The 20855-nt window shown below is 41.9% G+C and overlaps 1 protein-coding gene and 1 long non-coding RNA gene across 5 annotated transcripts; both read right to left on the bottom strand.

Moving 5' to 3' along the window:
- Nucleotides 1-1729: 1729 nt before the first annotated feature.
- Nucleotides 1730-4949, bottom strand: LOC120731960. Of its 3 annotated transcripts, none has more exons than XR_005695453.1 (4): nt 4674-4949; nt 4142-4205; nt 2018-2865; nt 1730-1926 (listed from the first exon to the last, which is right to left on the bottom strand). It is a non-coding gene; the product is annotated as an uncharacterized LOC120731960 (long non-coding RNA). The 3 variants fall into 3 exon arrangements; XR_005695454.1 differs by lacking the exon at nt 4674-4949 and having other exon boundaries at nt 2018-2694; nt 2764-2865; nt 4142-4571; XR_005695452.1 differs by lacking the exon at nt 4674-4949 and having other exon boundaries at nt 4142-4571.
- Nucleotides 4950-17907: 12958 nt separating this feature from the next.
- LOC120731864 (zinc finger protein 182-like) lies at nt 17908-20597 on the bottom strand. Of its 2 annotated transcripts, none has more exons than XM_040029192.1 (3): nt 20225-20597; nt 19811-20146; nt 17908-19404 (listed from the first exon to the last, which is right to left on the bottom strand). In XM_040029192.1, exons 1-3 carry the CDS (start codon nt 20406-20408, stop codon nt 18569-18571), a joined length of 1356 nt encoding a protein of 451 aa, XP_039885126.1. In that variant the 5' UTR covers nt 20409-20597; the 3' UTR covers nt 17908-18568. The 2 variants fall into 2 exon arrangements, with proteins under 2 accessions (XP_039885126.1, XP_039885127.1); XM_040029193.1 differs by having other exon boundaries at nt 17909-19404; nt 19811-20143; nt 20225-20596.
- Between the last annotated feature and the right edge of the window lie 258 nt (nt 20598-20855).

The raw sequence follows: 20855 nt of genomic DNA, 5'->3' as shown, positions 1-20855 counted from the left end.
CTTATAACAGATGTCAATCCAGCAGATTATCTTTGGCATGTGGTGGATCAGTAGATTTGCAACATGGATGCACAGCCGACAAATCTGAAGCAACTGTGTGATGCTATCATGTCAATATGGAACTAAATCTGTGAGGAATGTTTCCAGGTCTTTGTTGAATCTGCGCCACAAATAATTAAGGCAGTTCTGAAGGTGAAAGAAGGTGCAAAACAGTACTGGCAAGGTGTAACTAATGAAGTGGCCAGTGACTGTATTTAGTGTCTAGATGTTTTTTCAGTATTTTATTCACTTAATAGCAGGACCCTCTCTGCTGCAGTGATGCTGCAGACAAACACAAACATCATAATCAGATATTTAAGAAGAGCCTCTTGAAGATGAAGGTCTGTGCCTCTTGACCTAAACACATAATCCAGTTAAATCTAATTTATGTTCATCAATGTCCCTCACACTGTAACTTGAAGTAATAAATTGGTTACTGATTAATTACAGAAGTATATTTGTGAGCTTAAAGATGTAAGCCTTGGACCATCGAGATGAAATGTGGTTGGGAAGCATTAATAAAACTTCATCAGTAGCTCGAGCAAGACCTCAAAACCTTCGCTCACCACGGGTGGTTAGCAGACTGTGGTTGTACCATGCAGCCTAACAACGTGCAGTAAATTGCAGGTTAAAGCAGTCTGCTTACACGTTGTTAGACGAGGGAAGGGAACTAATGTGTCTGTCACATTACCCTTTTGTCCCATTACATCCTGGGACTCGATTAAATTGCTGCTCACTTTCTACAGTACTTAAAACTGATCAGTAGGACCTGAAACTGCAAACATTCAGGCCAAGTAAGAATCAGCGGGTGAACGTATTAATCTTCTAAAAGTTTTTGACCAGGAGGTTAAACTCATACAAATTAGCTTCACCCAGGCTCATGAAAACATTTTCCTGCTTACAGATAGCAGATCATTTGTGTCAGTAAGGTTTATATTTGAGCTTCTTGTTCACACAGAACAATTTTTCTTCATTTTCTAACGATTACCAAAGTCTGTGAATCCCAAAATTGTTCAGTTGTTCTTTTTGCTCCCCCTGAGGTCCCTTTCACCATGTGACAAAAACAACACCCCACTGTACACACTCGGGCCACCAGCAGCTTTCTAAATCCTCAATAAAAAGCTGACAGGTTGCAATGATGTTCCAAATAACTTATTAAGAAAACAACTAAAGAGACAGAAACTATTATGAAAACTGGTTTATTTTATATCTCCTAGTTTGAAATGAAACAATAAAAACATGTATAAAACATCACAAACTGTAATATTATACAAATGCTTACGTCCTGTCCTGCTGATGCAATGGAGACATCTTCCAGTGACAGTCTTCATCCGTGTGTGTGTGTGAGGAGGCTCCTAAACCCACCGATACAGAAGTGCATGTTCACAACTCCCTCTGTGCAGGCGGGGTCAGGACCCTCCTCACCCTGGGTGAAGAGGGGTGGTGCTGTGGCCAGTCAGGTATGAAGTGCTGAGAGTGGATCTTTGGTCCTCTGTGCAGCTCTGTTCACTCTCAGCTGCCCTGCAAAGCAATAACACAAGAAAGACGTAATTTTAACACAAAACAGCATTTCCAATGTTGGCAGCTGCAGCATGTTGTTAAAATGTTATTTTAAACTCAACATATACACATAAACTATAAATAAACTTAGACCTACAGTACTGTAGGACGATGATTTATACCAGCTTTTGGAAGGATTTAGTCTTCAAGACAGTTTGTAGCCAATGTGAGGTGATAACTTATATAGCTGGAACACAGCACCACTCTCCAGTTTGTAATTTGGTCATCCATCCTTCTCATCGGGTTGGGGTAAGGCTGTCTTCTGGGTAGAGCATCTCTCTGTGTTAGCGCCGTCTGGAATGCTGGGAGAGGACAAGTGTAAAGCACCTGAAGACAAAAAGACAAAGACAAAAGGATGAATTCACAGATCACTGATTTGTTCAATTTACTTTTCTTCTGTTATGTGTTTTTACCTTACCTCTGATCCCTGAGCCACAGGCTATACCTTATGTAAAAACAAGAGACTACAGTCAGTTCACGACATCATTTTTAAACCTTTTCTACTTATTTGTGTTGACATTAAGTACAGACTTACCTTTGTCCTGCATGGTGAGCTAGCGCTTGAGAAAAAATATGTAAGTCATTTAAACAGTTACCTGTGATATTAACAAAAATAGAAGTAACAACACCTAAAACACTACCTTACAGTCACACAGGCAATGTCACATATTAAGAAAAAAACAATACATTTCACATGTGTTAGTTAATATTCTTTAAAAGTCAGATATTCTTAGTTAGCTGTGTTACAAACATCACAAGACACAAAGGCTTAACTTAAACATTACAAAGTTATTTAAAAAGTAAAGGATATTTACAAGAAGTTGTCCTCAAAGCAAGAAAGTGTCTTATAAACACTGCAAGACGCAAAGGCCAACTTAAACGTTTAAAGTTTAAAAACAAGTTCTAACATTACCTAGTCAGAGTCACTGTCATCAAGTGAAAGGTTAAAAGGCCTTTCCCAGAAGCGTCTGACACCAAAAGAACCTGATGATGTAGAAGGGCCACAGAACGTGCCATCACTTACCTTGCACCTCTTTGCACTTACCTCTTCAGTGCAGATGTCTTCTCTGCTTCTCTTTGCTGAGGAGGTGAGAACTGAGGTTGAAGGAGAAGCTTCGTGAGAAGAGGGGGAGGATGAGAGAAGGATATACTCACCATACTCACCTTTACTGACACGCTGGGTATCAGTGTCCTGTTCTTCATCAGAAGAGATGGTGCTCGGGAGACTGTCATCCAGAATCCTGATGACTTCAGGAAGGCCTTCTTCTGCGGGACGTTCAACCACGTAGTCAAGACGACATGTGAGGAAACAAGTTTAAAATAACATTAGGAATGTAATAAACACCAAGTGCTAAAGGAACAGAGCTACATCTGTTAGTTTCAGCAGATGATGAGAGAAAAGCATTTTAGGCTACATTTATGTCAGACTGAATGACACAAGTTTGACTTTATTTGACCTTGAAGGAGAGGTCAGATGTAATGTGATATTTTAAATCTTTACACAGTACTTTTATATATTGACCACAGACTTCACACTTTTAAGAATCATAGCTTCTAAATTATAAAGATTTTTGTTCATTTTTGACCAATCACAAAGTTAACCTTGAGGTGGATGTAAGCTAAATTTACATAACCCCGCTCTACACCCCTACAAAGTTTGATCAGGATTAATTCATTTTCTTTTCAGCTATGATGTTTACAAAAAAATAACAGTCATGCAAAAGTTACCAAAAACATAACCTTCTTGGCAGAAGTAAAAATTGCAAACACACAAAGCTGTGCAGGTATGTCTGAAAACCATGGTCAAGCAAAAAACAAACAAACAAACAAATAAAAAGTCTTAACTCAAAATCTGCATTATTAGGAATGTGCACAAGGACTGTATCTGCCATAAGGACAGATACATGAAATCTTTTTTACCACATGCTATCCCTGTGTAATGCAATATATCTGTCAGCTATATAATAAGATATATTATAAAGTATTACCATAACATAAGGTATGTCTTAATACCATTATTACTACTATACTATGATTACTGTTTTCATATTCTTTTTTATATTCTTTTATTTTTATTCTTTTTTATCATCATATTTTGTAGCAGGGAAAAAGTTATAGTTTATTTCAATAAAGCCTTTGATCCGGAGAAGAACAGGATGTTAGGAGAAGACCGGGATCTGGTGTGTTTACACCTGTGTGTTCTGACGTTATGACATCCTGAAGATGCTGTTACCACAGAGACTGATTTTGGGGCATTTTACAAATTTTAGACCATTAAGATATTTTTATCTATTTCATTAAAAAAGTGTCAAATTTGAAGCCTTCAAATCAAAGTAACACCTTTTTTTCAAATTCATACACCAGTCGTTAATAATTTCTACACCTCTCCCAGAAAATTTAAAGCAGACAAACAATTTATGGGGAAAAATATTGGAATACACATATTTTGATAACATTAAAGCGTGATATTCACACTGGAACTTATTAAATTATTACAGCCATTTAGTGACACTTGAAATAAGTGGAGAAATGTTAAAAGTACCTACAGCGAAGTCCAGGGGACTGTCGAGGAGTTGGGGTCCACGACGAGCCATCTTCAGGCTTTGCTGTTGAGATGGAAAAACAAGTACAAACGATCCAAAGATGAAGTACTTGTTGTTGCTTTTAAGTAATATCCGCTTTCTGAAAAATATTTTCCAAAACTTAACTTTCCACAGGCTGAGGTTGAAGCAAGTCAAAACAAGTCCAATAGCAAGTGTAAAGGGAGGAATGGAACATTGTGCAGCATTTATATACCCTCTGCAGGCCATGGTTCATATAAATGGAGCTCACCGCAATGTAATTTACACTTAATTCATGATCATTTATACTTACTGCCTTTGTCAGCCTTTATGTAACATGTATACTAACCACATAGGTATAGGTATACCAGGAAATAAACACAGACATTAGAAAGCAGCAAATCACTCAAGCAAACATCTGGTGACTAACATTAGCATATAGCTCATGCTAATATTACGTCTTCACATTTTTCTTTTCAAAGCTAATAATAACTTAGCGTTCTCGCTACTCACCATGCTTTTAAACAGTTATATGTTAGCAATGACAACATTTAACAAATGTTTTTAAAATGCTAGCCATGCTAATTAGCCTTAGCAATTGCTTGAGGTCTTGTTTCCAGCTCTAGTGGTCATTAGTGAGCCAGCCTTTGGCACGAAAATCAATCTTGTAAAGCTCACTGACAAAAAGCCTTAGAACCTAGAAACTATGATACTTACAACTGTGCTATGTTTGTGTCATAACATATAGCAAGACCCCATAACGATAACTGACCTTTGACCTCTTCTCAAGATGAATCTCAAGGTTAAAGAGATAATGCTATATAGAGCTATTTTAACACTATATTTTTTTTACTGCCATTGTTTGACAACATATAAGCATAAAGGAAATGGGGATTCTAAATATCAGGTTATTAAGACTTTATTATAAACTTTACAGTAACAGGTTAGAACTGTTAAGCAAGGATTAGTTTTGGAAAAATCACATTTGTGATCAAAATGTTCTACTTCATATTTATTACTAAATAATTCAATAAATTATACACAAGTACTGAATACTCACAAAAAAATAGTAATTATACTGAAAATTATGTCAAGTATTAAAATGGTTTTCAACTGAGCATATAAACCATTGACTGTAGAAAAGATCTTTTTGACACACGCACCGGAGCGTCAGCTTCAAGCGGACCATCACTACCTCTCACATCTAAAGTGTGCTGTGCGGAGTGGTGTGTGGCGAGCCTGTCCACTGATAAAACACCGTTGTTTCCATTCAGGAAATAAAGTGGCAACGATCGATAAGAGAATCCTTGTCTTCTTAAAAACACAACACAACGCAGAGTTGAGGAGTCTGTTTGGGCCGAACTGTTGCAGCGCGACGAAGCAGAAACCGGTTACACTGCACCATACCACATTTGTCATATAAAGTTCCATTTTTTACAGTACATTGTTGAAATTATAAACTATATATATATTCTAGTTATCCACTTGCCAGTAATTTTTGAGTAAATGGATGTCAGTGATAAATCAGTGGTGATTCACCTGCAAATGTTTTTAACAAACTTTGTTTTTTGTAGAATTCATCAGCACCTGTGGAGAAATGTATTTGAATATCTTCTGGTTCCACTTTATCTTACCAGAAAGCTGAGGATGGCTAATTCCTGACAAGGTCACACACCTCAGTGCTTATCATTGGTGTTACATCCTCCGTGCAGCAATTCCAGAGAAAACTAGAGAGCAACGGCTACTCATTAAGACCAGCCAGAAATCTGTCGCTTTCTGGCAGCTGTGGAAACTTCCAATAAGAAAGTTTGCATTCTTAGAACAATGCTGGGTCATGTGTGATGTGTCATCATATGAGGATATTACATTTTGACTTAATTTTTCTCAATTAAGTGTTTTGATCGTTGATCCAGTATGGCAGCTTTGTGTTGTGCTGCAAGTTAAAACTCATTGTCCTCAAGAGCACAGCATTTAATAGCTCTCCCTAAAAAAGTCGATTGACTGGACACAATGATTTCCAGTGGGAGATATATTCATCACTCATCCGTGACACTGGAGAAGTCACCTGGATGAGTGATAAAATAATTTTCCATGGAAAATCCAGAGGAACTAAACTTTGTTGTTGTTTCTCTGGGCTCAATTTCAGCCTCAGGAGCATCTCTTAGAAGAAAACCGTTTTGCAAATAATAAGATAGAAAGATTGTTGAACCAGGTGGTATTCTCTGGAGTTTAAGACCAAACTTAAACAGTGAATTGCCATTAGACTGGAATTCATAAGATGAATAGAAATGCTGCTGAAGCTAAATGATTCATTCATGTGTGTGTGTGTGTGTATATATATATATATATATATATATATATGTATATATATATATATATATATGATTTTTTTTCTCTCCAATTCACCAGGTCTGTAAAGTTCAGTATGACTGTGGTACATGATACAAAAGAATAAATACAGAAGAATAAAAACTTTATGTGAATAACTTTACTCTTCTTAAATATAACTCAGAAAACAAGTAAAAGTACAAATGTGTACAAATTAAGAGACTTCCTCAGTAAGTTTACACTCTTTTGGAGTGAGTTTAATTGTGTGTTAAAGGAGAAAGAGATTAGGAGATTAAGTAGAGGATGAGGTCGTCTGTCCTGCATGAAGTCCAGGTGCTGGTTTTCCAGTGTGTGCGTCTGATTAGAGCAGGGCGATATGACCAAAAATATTTATCACGATATACATTTGAAAATTTGCGATAACGATATAACTGACGATATAATTGACACTAGACAAAATACTTTACAACTCCACAACTTTATTAGTGCAAAAAACCCCATCAATGTATTTTCACTTAAACAAGCAGCTGTTTTTTATGTGCATTAAAGTTATATAAAAATTTAACAGTGCAAATGCAAATTCCTTGCTGACAGTTTAACCAAAAGGCATTTCCAGTGGAAATTGGCCGACATATCCTCAGCATAACCATGTATAATATCCACAAAACTTAAAAAGAGGTTATACACACACAATACGGTAATATTGTGTTGAAGCACAGTACGTATCACTCCGCGAGGCTCCTGCCTACGATAGCCGTAATGCTCCGACAATCCATCAAGCGGTGCGGCTTCGTAGCTTAGCAAAGTTGTACTAAAACATTCGACAGATTTTCGAGCGCCGTGTACATAAAATCGTTTCGAGGTCAGTAAACACAACCAGAATTCATACATAAGGCACACGGGATTACAAGGGGCACTGTCGATTTTCAGAAAAATCAAATGATTGATTTTAAGTGTGCCGTATTTTCCAAACAACACGGTAATAACGACGGCCCGCTAGCATGCTCTACCAAAAATAGTGCTTTGTTTGTGTATCTGACGGACGAAAGCTAAACCAGTGCCACACCACTGAAGTTGCAGCATTTTTACAAACCAATTCTGGTTTATCCATTTCATTTAACGATCCACTTTCGCTCTTCTCATTCTGCTTTTTCTGCCATGTGCGTATGCAAACATAGGCACTGCCCATGCGCGTTTTACCATATTCTATCGCGGTATTTCATTTTCCTATCGTTGCCCAAAATTACACCGGTATTATCGTGAACGGTATGATATAGCCCAGCCCTACGTCTGATGGCCCAAAGCTGCCTCAGAGCTGTAACACCATCAACGGCTGCAGTATGGAACAGATGTGGGTGTGTCCTCATCTCCCAGAGGAGTCCAAATCGTCATCAAACAGCCCTACAGACACAAAAACGTGAAAATATAAACAACCAGACTATCAGCAGAGATTTAACTACTTTAAGACCTCTCATTTCTCATGATGCATATTGTATTTAGGGGTGGGCGATATAAACGATATACGATAGAAACTATATAAATTTGGCCAACGATAAAGATTTTGACTAGGGGTGGGTTTTTATAATTGATTTATTGATTAAAATCGATTCTGGCTTGGATAACGTAAAATCGATTCATTAAAATCCTGAATCAATTTTTTAATATAAATTTATTTTGCCCGAAATGCCAGAATCTCAGGTTAAACCTCACAAAATTTCAACAACCACCAAACAGCTAAGACAGTAAATGAGAGCAGGAACACGGATTCTGCACAAAGACTTAAACACACAGCGCGACCCGCGGATCAGAATCAGTGAGATGTCACCTTTCTCACCCGACGGCACGGACACGGTCGGGGCTGAAAGCCGACAGCTCGCTGATTCTGATCTGTCGGCGGGTCCGCGCTTTGTGTTCACGCCCTTTATGCGCTGATTCTAAAGCTGTTAGTTTGATGTCTCTCCAAACAATATTGACCGAACCAGCAGCAAAAGAAGATCCAAACTACGCTTCACATAAACATCGTCATGTATTCACTCTTACTTTCACTGTTTTGCTTCGACCACGATGCACAGCTCTCTCTCTCTCTCTCTGTACTTCAAGAACAGTTTCCCGTCTAAAAATCTGTTTTCTGCATTATTCGCTTGCTTGTTACGCACAAGTCTACCGTTATTTACAGCGCTGTCGGCCGCTGTTTTTTCCTCCTTTTCCTTACTTCCGAAAAGAAAACCTAATTTCTGCTGTTCAATACTAAACAAATTGAAACTTTTTAAAATTATGCAAAATGCAAAACGCTTAGCCGTGTAACTTCAGAGGTAATGTTCATGTGTTGATTAATGGTTTTCTTTCATTTTTGATGTACTGCAGAATATTTTTATAAAATCCAGGCCAGGAAAAATCACCTTCATGTTTTTCTGTGTTTTATCTTCAGCTACTTTGACACAAAGGCCTCTGCTGTGATGCTCACACCTTTGATAAAGTCTTGCGTGTGTCAGCTTCATTTTTATAGATACAAAAATATGTAAATGTACTGATCTGAATTATAATATTTCTGACTGTCAAAATTTCCCAGATTCAAATCGAATCGAATTAAATCGAATCGTGGATCGAATCGATTCAGGACCTTGTGAATCGGAATTGAATCGATTCTAGAAATCAGTGACGATACCCAGCCCTAATTTTGACTATACCGCTCTATCATGATAGCGCATGTTGATGATGTCATCAAGCTGCGCCTGTTTTGGTCGAAAGCATCGCAGCGGGTACAACCATTATCATCTGCAAATTATGCCGGGATGACAGTCGTAGCAAAGAGATGAAGCACTTTTGAAATATGGGGAAAGCCAAAAACTGCGCTTCCTCCACTTCCGTAACATCCATCCATCCATCTTCATCCGCTTTATCCGAGGCCGGGTCGCGGGGGGCAGCAGCTTAAGCAAAGAGGCCCAGACCTCCCTCTCCCCAGCCACCTCCTCCAGCTTATCCGGGGGAACACCAAGGCGTTCCCAGGCCAGCCGAGAGATATAATCTCTCCAGCGTGTCCTGGGTCTGCCCCGGGGCCTCCTCCCGGTGGGACATGCCTGGAACACCTCAACCAGGAGGCGCCCAGGGGGCATCCTGGTCAGATGCCCGAACCACCTCAGCTGGCTCCTTTCGATGTGGAGCAGCAGCGGCTCTACTCTGAGCCCCTCCCGGATGGCCGAACTTCTCACCCTATCTCTAAGGGAGAGGCCAGCCACCCTTCGGAGGAAGCTCATTTCTGCCGCTTGTATCCGCGATCTCGTTCTTTCGGTCACTACCCACAGTTCGTGGCCATAGGTGAGGGTAGGGACGTAGATCGACCGGTAAATTGAGAGCTTCGCTTTTACACTCAGCTCCCTCTTCACCACGACGGACCGGTGCAGCGTCTGCATTACTGCAGCTGCAGCCCCAATCCGTCTGTCGATCTCCGGCTCCCTTCTCCCATCACTCATGAACAAGACCCCGAGATACTTGAACTCCTCCACTTAGGGCAGGAACTCATCCCCGACCCGGAGTGGGCACTCCACCCTTTTCTGGCTGAGAACCATGGCCTCAGATTTGGAGGTGCTGATCCTCATTCCCGCTGCTTCACACTCGGCTGCGAACCGTTCCAGTGTGAGCTGGAGGCCCTCACCCGATGAAGCCAACAGAACCACATCATCCGCAAAAATCAGAGATGAGATTCTGAGGCCACCAAGCCGAAAGCCCTCCGCCACTTGGCTGCGCCTAGAAATCCTGTCCATAAAAATTATGAACAGAACCGGAGACAAAGGGCAGCCCTGGCGGAGCCCATCACCCACCGGGAACGAGTCCGACTTATTGCCGGCAATGCGAACCAAGCTCTTGCAACGGTTGTATAGGGATCGAATGGCCCGTAGCAATGGGCCAGACACCCCATACTCCCGCAACACCTCCCACAGGACACCCCGAGGGACACGGTCGAATGCCTTCTCCAAGTCCACAAAACACATGTAGACTGGTTGGGAAAACTCCCATGCACCCTCAAGTATCCTCGAGAGGATAAAGAGCTGGTCCAGTGTTCCGCGACCAGGACGAAAACCGCATTGTTCCTCCTGTATCCAAGGTTCGACTAGTGGACGAACTCTCCTTTCCAGCACCCTGGCATAGACTTTCCCAGGGAGGCTGAGGAGTGTGATCCCCCTGTAGTTGGAACACACCCTCCGGTCCCCCTTCTTAAAGATGGGGACCACCACCCCGGTCTGCCAGTCCACGGGTACTGACCCTGATCTCCACGCAACATTGCAGAGGCGTGTCAACCAGGACAGCCCTACATCGTCCAGAGCCTTCAGGAACTCGGGGCGGACCTCATCAACACCAGGGGCTCTGCCACCAAGGAGTTGTTTAACTGCCTCAGTGACCTCACCCCCGGAAATTGGCGGGTCATTCCCCTCATCCCCAGACTCTGCTTCCTCCTCGGAAGACGTGTCAGTGGGATTAAGGAGGTCCTCGAAGTATTCCTTCCACCGCCTGACAATTTTCTCAGTCGACGTCAGCAGCGCTCCGCCAGCACTATACACAGTGCAGGTAGAGCACCGCTTTCCCCTCCTGAGACGCCTGACGGTTTGCCAGAATCTCTTCGAGGCAGTCCAAAAGTCTTTTTCCATGGCCTCTCCGAACTCCTCCCACACCCGAGTTTTTGCTTCAGCCACTGCCCGAACCGCATTCCGCTTGGCCTGTCGATACCTGTCGGCTGCATCCGGAGTCCCACAGGCTAACCAAGCCTGATAGGACTCCTTCTTCAGCCTGGTGGCTCCCTTCACCTCTGGTGTCCACCATTTGGTTCGGGGATTACCACCACGGCAGGCACCAACCACCTTGCATCCGCAGCTCAATGCAGCAGCTTCGGCAATGGAGACGCTGAACATGGTCCATTCGAACTCAATGTCCCCAGTCTCCCTCGGAATGCTGTTGAAGCTCTGCCGGAGGTGTGCGTTGAAGATCTCGCGGACTGGGGCCTCTGCTAGACGTTCCCAGCACACCCTCACTACGCGTTTAGGTGCACCAGGTCTGTCCAGCGTCCTCCCCCGCCACCTGATCCAACTCACCACCAGGTGGTGATCAGTTGACAGCTCAGCCCCTCTCTTTACCCGAGTGTCCAGAACATATGGTCGCAGATCTGGTGATACGATTACAAAATCGATCATCAACCTATGGCCTAGAGCGTCCTGGTGCCACGTGCACTTATGGACACTCTTATGTTCGAACAAGGTTTCGTTATTGCCAAACTGTGATTAGCACAGAAGTCCAATAACAAAGCACCGCTCGGGTTCAGATCAGGGAGGCCGTTCCTCCCAATCACGCCCCTCCAGGTCTCACTGTCGTTACCCACGTAGGCATTGAAGTCTCCCAGCAGGACAACAGAGTCTCCAGGTGGAGCACCTTCCAGCACCCCCCCCCAAGGGACTCTAAGAAGGCTGGGTACTCGGCGCATAAGCGCAGATGACAGTCAGGACCCATTCCCCGACCCTAAGGCGCAGGGAACAAACCCTCTCATCCACCGGGAAAAACCCCAACGTACCGGCAGCAAGACTGAGGGGATATTAGAATACCCACCCCAGCCCGCCGCCTCTCCCCAGGGGCAACTCCAGACTGAGACAGAGTCCAGCCCCTCTCCAGGAGACTGGTTCCAGAGCCCAAGCCATGCGTAGAGGTGAGCCCGACTATATCTAGCCGGTACCTCTCAACCTCACGCACTAACTCAGGCTCCTTCCCCACCAGAGAGGTGACATTCCATGTCCCTATTGCCAGTCTTGGCAGCCGGGGGTCAGTCCACCAGGGCCTCCGCTCCTGGCCGCCACCCGGCACACAATGCACCCGGGCCCCATGGAGTAAGCCCTGGCCACCAGACACTCGCCCTTGGGAACCCTCCCTGGGCCTGGCTCCAGGGCGGGGCCCCGGTAACCCTATCCCGGGCAGGGTAAACTGTTCCCTCGATGTTCTTTTCATAAGGGTCTTCTGAATCGCTCTTTGTCTGGTCCCTCACCCAGGACCAATTTGCCATGGGAGACCCTACCAGGGGGCAAAAGCCCCCAGACAACATAGCCCCTGGGATCCCTGGGACACACAAACCCCTCCACCACGATAAGGTAGCGATTCAAGGAGGAGAATCAATGTTACTTCCGTAACATTGATTCATTAATGTTGAATTCTCTCGCAGCTGTTCTATTCCCATGTTGTTGCAGTATATTAATAACTAACCTTGTATTGTGGATGAATAATCTCAGTTGTTCTCCTGACTGAAGTTTGGCCCGTGTATAGCATCCTGCTATGCGATTGCATTTGTCCCTAACCACCAGAATCCCTCACGTTAACTTTTATCGAGTGGAAAAAAAGTTGGCGTTCATCCTCCAGCTTCACTGTGCTAATGTTATGCTAACATAACTGTGTCGCTAGCAATCACGTAGCACAACATTATATACCAGGTAGTCCAACTTCAGTAACCCTGCAAACGCCACTGCTGTTTAGTTTCCTGTCTTCATTTATGTTGGAAGTGACAGCAGAGCCGTAAGTTTTACTTAGTTTCAAAAATCTCTCAGTCATAACATGGTATGTCTTGTTTAGGTGGAAACTAGCGAGCTAACTTCCTGTTAACTTCTAACTCCGTTAAATTTAATAACTTCTGTTTTCATGGATGCATGGATGTTAAACTTAATTGTTACACCTGCTAAAGCAGCAACACTGATGATTTTATTAAAGATTAAAGAATTTAGATCGTTTTTAACTCTCAGTGTTCGTTTGACTTTGGGACCTGAAAGGGATGGAGTTTTGGACCCAGATTACTCCGCGAAGCTTCTCACTACGGCAGCCGTAATGCTCTGACAATCAATCAAAAACATTTTTAGCAGATTTCTGCTCGCCAAAATCAGTTCGAGGTCAGTAAGCACAACCAGAATTCATACATAAGGCACACTCGATTTTTGAGAAAATTAAAGGATTTTAAGTGTGCCTTATAGTGTGGAAACTACGTTATACAGAAAAAAGAATATATCGCGATATATATCGTTACGCACATGCTTCAAATTATATCAAGATATGGATTTTAGGCCATATCGCCCAACCCTAATTGTATTAATAATTAAATTTCATTATCTGTGTCTTTGCCACACAGGTGTAGATACTGTAGGTTCAGTGAATGCTTAAATTGCATTGATTAGAATATACTGGACATTCAAAGCTAAGATTCAGCGCACTGTGTTAGAGGCTGGGATTTGATGAATTCATCATATATACAACCTTTGATCATTGTTTATGTCCAGTTGAGAATGAATCTGTGCACTCAAATATTAAATGAACTGAAATCAGTAGTGTGGTCTCCAGTCTTGATATAAGGAATGAGAGAACTGACAGCTGTTATTTTAATCAGCCTGTCTCAGTTGTTTTAACTCTAAGTACCATAGAGTAATGTGGTAACATCTGGACTGACGAGTTTACTGTCAGCATTTTAATCTCTAGTTTAAAGGCTGTAGGCTGCAGCCATTGCTCTAACACTGTATAAATGTAACCGGGCTGAGTGCTGGTTGTAATAGTCTGAGCTGCTTCCAGCTTTATTTGTGAAGAGCACAGCAATTTACAAAACACGTAGCTAGCTCGTACAGCTGCGACCTTAAAATAACGGGGCTACAAAAGGTGATGCTAGCGTTAGCCATGTTAGCACGTTGCCTTCAACAGGTGGTCAGACTGCGAAAACAGGCACTCAGTCAGAGGTTGGGCTCTCAGTTGCGCTGCAGGGTCCTTTCATTCTTCACATATCCGTGTCGAGCCGAGTGTACATCCTGAGGCTGAACGGCCTTTGTACAAGCACACATGCTTCTTAGCAGGGCGAAGCTATGAGCTAGAAAAATCCAGGCAGACAGCCTGTATCTGTCCAACCAATCAGAGAGCTCCTTACATCCCATGGTGTGGCTAATTTGAATAGCCGCAAGGAAATTGTTAATTGAAAAGGTAATCCAGCAGCTAATCCAGCAGCTAATCCAGCAGCTAATCCTGGAGCGAACAGGAAAGAGAAATGGATTTTGAAATGCAGTTTATTAAAGTGCAAATGGAAAAAGGATTTTGAAATGCAGTTTATTAAAGTGCAAATGGAAAAAGGATTTTGAAATGCAGTTTATTAAATTGGAATTCAAAAATGAATTTACAAATGCAGAATTTATTCTACAATTCATTATTTAAGCACAGAATTCTTTATTTCGATGCATGGCTCTTGTGGTCCTCCATACCTTAAGGATTAAGTACAGCGCTATAAAAATACAGGCAATTTAATCGAATCAGTTATTCCCTTTATTCTGGTACATTTAGGTGTTTTTGGTTAATGTCACATCTGTCTGATTTTATGATGCTATACTGGATAAAAGACGCTGTACAGTTACTTTAATTTGCCCGTTTTATTTGGCTTTCATTTTACTTTACAACGTTTGCTGAGAGAAATTTTCAATAAACGCAGCAGCTTATTTAGTTTAAATACTAACCTTTACAGGTTATTGTAAAATCGTAACCGGTAGCGGTTTTTACACGGTTGCCCAGGGCGGCATCATGGGCATCGCCAAAAAAGGTGCTCATACTTATGCTGCCCCGACATCCTGCCAGCGCAATTTAGGGATGGCAAACCAATAGAAACCAATTGGTTTTCTATCGCCCATTTAGTAAGGGCGCCCTCCGTTTGCGAGGTGTGCCTGCTCAACCTGCTGCTTGCGGCACAGGGAGGAGAGGGTGGGGCGGCGGGGGATTCACTGGCTGGCTGGAGCAGCATCTAATAACCAGCTCGCAAAATAAAACAAAATAAAAACAAAACAACAAACACGAAAACACCAAACATTATGATACAGACTCATAATTTGCACCGATGTTTTTTCGAAATTCTACGCGAAAAGTGAGCGCGAGAGCCCTCGTTGCGACTGCTTGCTGAAGTCAAAGTAAACTTTATTGTCATCTCCGCTACATACAGTCCAGTATATAGAGACACGAGACGACGAGGCTCCAGTTACAGCAGTGCAAGAAAACAAACAATAAATATAAGAAGAGTAAGAAAATAAATATAGACTTTAGGACTCGGGGTAAAGGGATCAATAACAATTTTAAATTTATAATGTACAGTTTGATGATTTAAAGTCTCGCACACAACCTGTCGACAGGGCAGGGGGGCCGGCTGCTGCCAAATAGAGCACATTTCATTCATAACGCTGTAAATCCAAGCCCATTATGTATTCATGATTTGAATCCTGGTTTGTTTGAAATCCCAGAAATAAACCCTAGACAAAGCATATCTGTGAACTAAGGTGTAGGTCTATTAGGTTATCTTGTGGTGATCCTCGGGTTGGGGGATGGGTGTTCATACTGGAGTGCAAAATTAAAACCAATGGAAGATGGACAAGAAAAGTTCAAAGCCATCAGGTGCTCAGTTTAGAAAAAGGAGAAAACAAGAGGAGGAGAAACAAGAAAAAGATACAGGTAAGCGGACGTGTCATTGGATAATGGCAGGTCATCCTGAAACAATCAGAATCAGAATACTGTATTAATCCCTAAGGAAATTATGTGGGTTACAGTTGCTCCAAGACGAAATTGTAAAAATAGTAACAGTAACAGACTAAACTCCAAACAATACATTATGTTACAGATTTTACACATTTAAGAAATAGCACTAATATATACAGATCACTCAGTTATAAATATCAAGGATTAACAGAGGCGATTGTAAATAAATATCAAGAAAATTGACAAGAATATTACAGAGTAGGGTGTAACTATTGCAATGTTTACAGTGCATTAGATGAAGGAGTTGTCCAGGGAGATGGCCACAAGCCACAGATTTCCTGTGTTGTTCAGTGGTGCTTTTTGGTAATCTCAGTCTCTCACTGAACGTGCTCCTGTGGCTAGCCAGTAGGTCATGGAGTGGGTGGGGGGTATTATCCATGATTGTCCTTATCTTGGACAACATCTGCCTCTCAGACACCACCCTAACCACCCTCCAGAGGGAGTGGCACCAAACAGGCTAGGACCGCGAAGTTTGAAATTCGCGTTTGTAAAATAGTTTAAGGTGTGGTCAGAGTCCTCAAAAGTTGCGCATAAATCACTATACACAAGCGTTTGTAACACATGCAGCTAAATTTCACTCTGAACTACAACGGGAAAAGGGCGAAACGTCTTTATCAAAGGCGCAGTTAAATGCTGCGACAATATTTTACAGTACGGCAACTTTATTGTATATATTCATTTTTTATTCGTTTTCTGCATGAAGGTGATATTTTCTTTAAATATTTTTTAAAAAGTGATCGACTAACGCAATTCGTTTTAACGAAAGAAATAATCAGACTTAATTAACGTGATGAGTTTTCGTTACGATTTTCAGTTATTGATACTTCTTGTTTATAAAGTGATGAATTAATGATTAAAAATACAAATATATATATAAAATATTACAACAATACGTTTTTTTAAAAAAAAAACAAAAACGTTTGAATCGAAACTGTGAAACTAAATGAGAAATAATTTTTACGGGAAACTTATTCTGAATAAATAAAGCCGACATGTTTATCACTCCACTTTGCTTGGGTGACACTGGGAGTCAAGGTGATGAGGATGGCGTGTTGAGCGGCAGGTATAAAAGCAGAAGCCAACAATCGAATGTGACTTTCACGTGTGAGCGCTTCCAGGAGCTTTTTCTACAAGTACTTTGAAAACTCTACACCAACGACTTCCAAAGTTCAGCCGCCTCTTAGCCGCCGCATAACATTTCTTGCGCTTCTACACTAGCCTGTACGGCAGCGCCTTTTCTCCTTTACCGATCGCAGACCCGAGCACACTTACACGCGCGCACACATTGCATTGGGACAGCCTTATTGCATCATATTCAAAAATTCATTAAAAATCATACCTAATAGTTGACATCAAACTTTTCAACACATTCCTCCTCTGGGCCACCTACTGTCCCTCTGAGCCAAGTTTCATCTATATCTGCTGTAATATTCCACAAAAAATAAAGGAAAAGTCTGTTCACATTTAACAACTTTCAAGGAGTGTAATAGCGTCTTATTAAAAATATAATAAAAAACATCTGTGATAGTTGACATGAATTTCTCAACAGATTCCTCTTCTTTGACACCTACACAATGCTACACATGCTAAAGTGGCAACCGCTAACAGTACTCAAGCAAATTTAAGTAAATGTAAGTTTTTGGAAAAATGTACTTCCAACAGTACTTTATTGCACCATGTTCATTCACTCATGAGCTGCTGTAATATGAATCAAATGGCTGAATTGCCACCTCAGCATGCAGTCAAGTTCTATACTCTTGCTAATGACCTACTAATTATATTCAGGTGTGTTGCAACAGGCACACATGGTTTCAGAGACTGGAGTTCGAGACCCCTGTTGTCATGTAATGCTTATGTTTTCATTTAAAAAACAGACACAATGAAAATATTAAAAAAAAACGACAATTTATTTACTTTGGAGACACAAAAATTGTCTAGTAGAAAATGTTTGTCAGCTGAATGAATTCATTTTTTTATTGTCTTGCCCTGTACATGCTAGTTTTGTTTTGACAACTACCTATTAAAACTGAGACATTGTGTTCATCTCCTTTAACTCTACAGTTTGCGTTACAGCAGCTTTCTTTATTAAATTTGTCTTCACTAAAGAATTTCTGGTTTGCATTTGCACTGATACTCAGAGACATCTGCTCACACGAGCTCTTTCAGTTTGTGGCGTAAAAGTTGCACATATTACTTATAGAGATTGTTATATGACTCACATCTAATGTTACAATGATAATGATAAGACACAGTTTAATAATATTGTTAGTCTCTAATGAAATGAAGATATATGGTTCTAGGCTCGGCAAGAACCTGGTTTTACACAGAGAAATAACGTGTTGTTAGGAGAGGGATTTGCATTGGTGAAAGTGTTGAAGTCACTGATGATGAGAACTGTGGATTGCAAATGGAATGATTTTACCTTGCATGCTTCCTTGAGTCCTACAGTTGTAACATCAGTTGCAATTAAAATAAAGGGTTTTAGACATGTCACTTCTGTCTCCTGTGAACAGTCACAGTGGGTGAGTGTAATCGGTTCTGTCCTCTTCATGGATCTTCAGATGTGTGTTTAATTGGCTCTTCCTTTGAAAAGTTTTCCCACAAAACAAGCACGAATGAGGCCTCTCCCCTGTGTGCGTCACCCTGTGAGTCTCCATGTCACCTTTACGATTGAAGCGCCTGCCGCACTCTGTGCACTGGTACGGTCGCTCTCCTGTGTGGATTCTCATGTGTAAAGTCAGGGCTCCGCTCTGCCTGAAGTTCACGCCGCATTCCTTACAGCGGTAAGGCTTCTCTCCTGTGTGGATCCTCACGTGATCTTTCAAATGACTCGACTCTTTAAAACGCTTAGCACAAATGGGGCATGTGTGCCTTCTCTCCCTTATGAAATGATTTCCATCTTCTTCCATACTGTCTCCGTCCTTGGAGTTCAACTCAGAGATTTGTCTTTTCTGTTGTCTTGTTCCCGATGGTTTGAGCAGCTTAATCCCCACACCCTCTATGTTTTTAGTATGCTCACTCTGACCAACAAGCTGCTCTGGCTCTACAGAGTGGACAGACTGAGACTCTCCAGACAGTGTACAGCCTTCAACATCTGTCCTGTTTTCTGTAGTAAATGCATTGTTGCTCAGACTGCATTTGGGGCTCAGGGTTAGAGAAGGAGCCTCATTATAATCATCTACTGGCTGATGAGGTAGTGTACAGTCACAGTCCGCCTCTTCCTGAGGTTTAGATGATGTAAACGCCTGCACTTTTATGATCTGAGATGTATGACGGTTGTAGCGGTGCTGATACTGGCTCTGGTCTTGTTGAGTCCCATGATTCTTAGAATAAGTGATCTCCAGTGGATCTAAAAAAATATTATATTATTATTATAAAATATTATATTAAAATATTAATAATAAATTGCCATCATTTTTAATTATTTATATCTAATTAGTACCACAGTTATCAGTATATTTGAACATGAGAGACGGCTGCGTTTGACATTTCCTTTCACCTTTCTGTTTAACATTGAAACACAACATGAATGTAAAGGAAATCTGTCGTTTACTGCAGTGATACACTTGAGATTTGGTCACTCAGACAGGTATTAGCTCATGAATGTAAACAAACCTGCTCATTATGGGAAGCATCTCCAGCTCATGCAATGAAAAACACACTATTTTTCTCATTCCAGCACTCGGACTGATATAAGAACAAAATAACTGATGCCAGCTTTTGCTGGATGTGCTTTTACTCAGTCCTCTCCTCACCTTCTGGGTTAAGTTGTTGAACTTCTGACTCCGCGTTTATTCCGCAGGTAGATGTTAAACACTCATCTCCGTGTGGCTCAGCTTTGATAGCTGCTGCCTGCTCAACAGTTAATACAGTGTATAGGTGCAAGGGTGGATCCTCGTGATCTCCTCTTGTCACAACCTCAGGTGACACTGTGGCATCACTCTGCTGCCTACAGGAGGCTCCTTGCTGAGCATCCCTTTGATCATGCTCCTCTTTAATGTGCAGGATGCTCTGGGGCTTTGGGCTCACATGTGGGGTAGAGCCCTCAGGAGGAGCCTCTTCATCACTGCGGGCACTCAAAAGATGATCTGCTGAATGGTGCGAGAAAAGTCTAGAGGTGAAACAGCTGCAGCCTTTAACATAAAGTAATGAGTATTACATTTACACACCTGATCTGTGTAGCCTGACTTCAGGCCAGGAGAGCAGTGATCGCAGCTGATTTATCTCCTGCTTGGATCGGCTGATCTCTCCCTGGTAGTCTATTAAGGTTTTCTCCACAGCCCCGAAAATCTCCACCGCCGCCGCGGTGAGCCGCTCGGTGATGAGCGCGTTTAGGTGGTGCAGTGTGCCCATGTCTGGTCTGATCCGGTGGAGGTATCACTGATCAGCTCCAGACATTGGCTTCCTCGTCGGTGTCAGCGACAAGCGTTAAGCTGTTGGGATATCTCCCTCTGCTGGTCACACGCGATGTTTTCTGCACCACATGCTCGCAGTGGAAAAGCAAGTCACACCTGACTTGTAGCCATGTTAGCGCAGATAACTGCAAAAGCCCCGTTTTTTTTTTACATGTAATTAAAATTACTTAGTGGGAAGAAAAAGCAAAGTAAAGTGTGTTTTTAGATGACACAGATGACACAGACTATATTAGACACACAAATAAGAAAACAAATACTGCAAATCTTGAATTAGGAGTATAACTTATGAAGAAAAGCAAGAGTTCAAACAAACTACTGTGGTTTTAATTTTCATTTTAATATATTCCTGGTCTTAGTGGAAACTCCTGCATCATTTGGAGGGGAG

Source organism: Simochromis diagramma, unplaced genomic scaffold (genome assembly GCF_900408965.1).
Source record: "Simochromis diagramma unplaced genomic scaffold, fSimDia1.1 OVJJ01000483.1, whole genome shotgun sequence".
Classification (NCBI taxonomy): domain Eukaryota; kingdom Metazoa; phylum Chordata; class Actinopteri; order Cichliformes; family Cichlidae; genus Simochromis; species Simochromis diagramma.
This window is presented reverse-complemented; position numbering and strand designations above follow the sequence as displayed.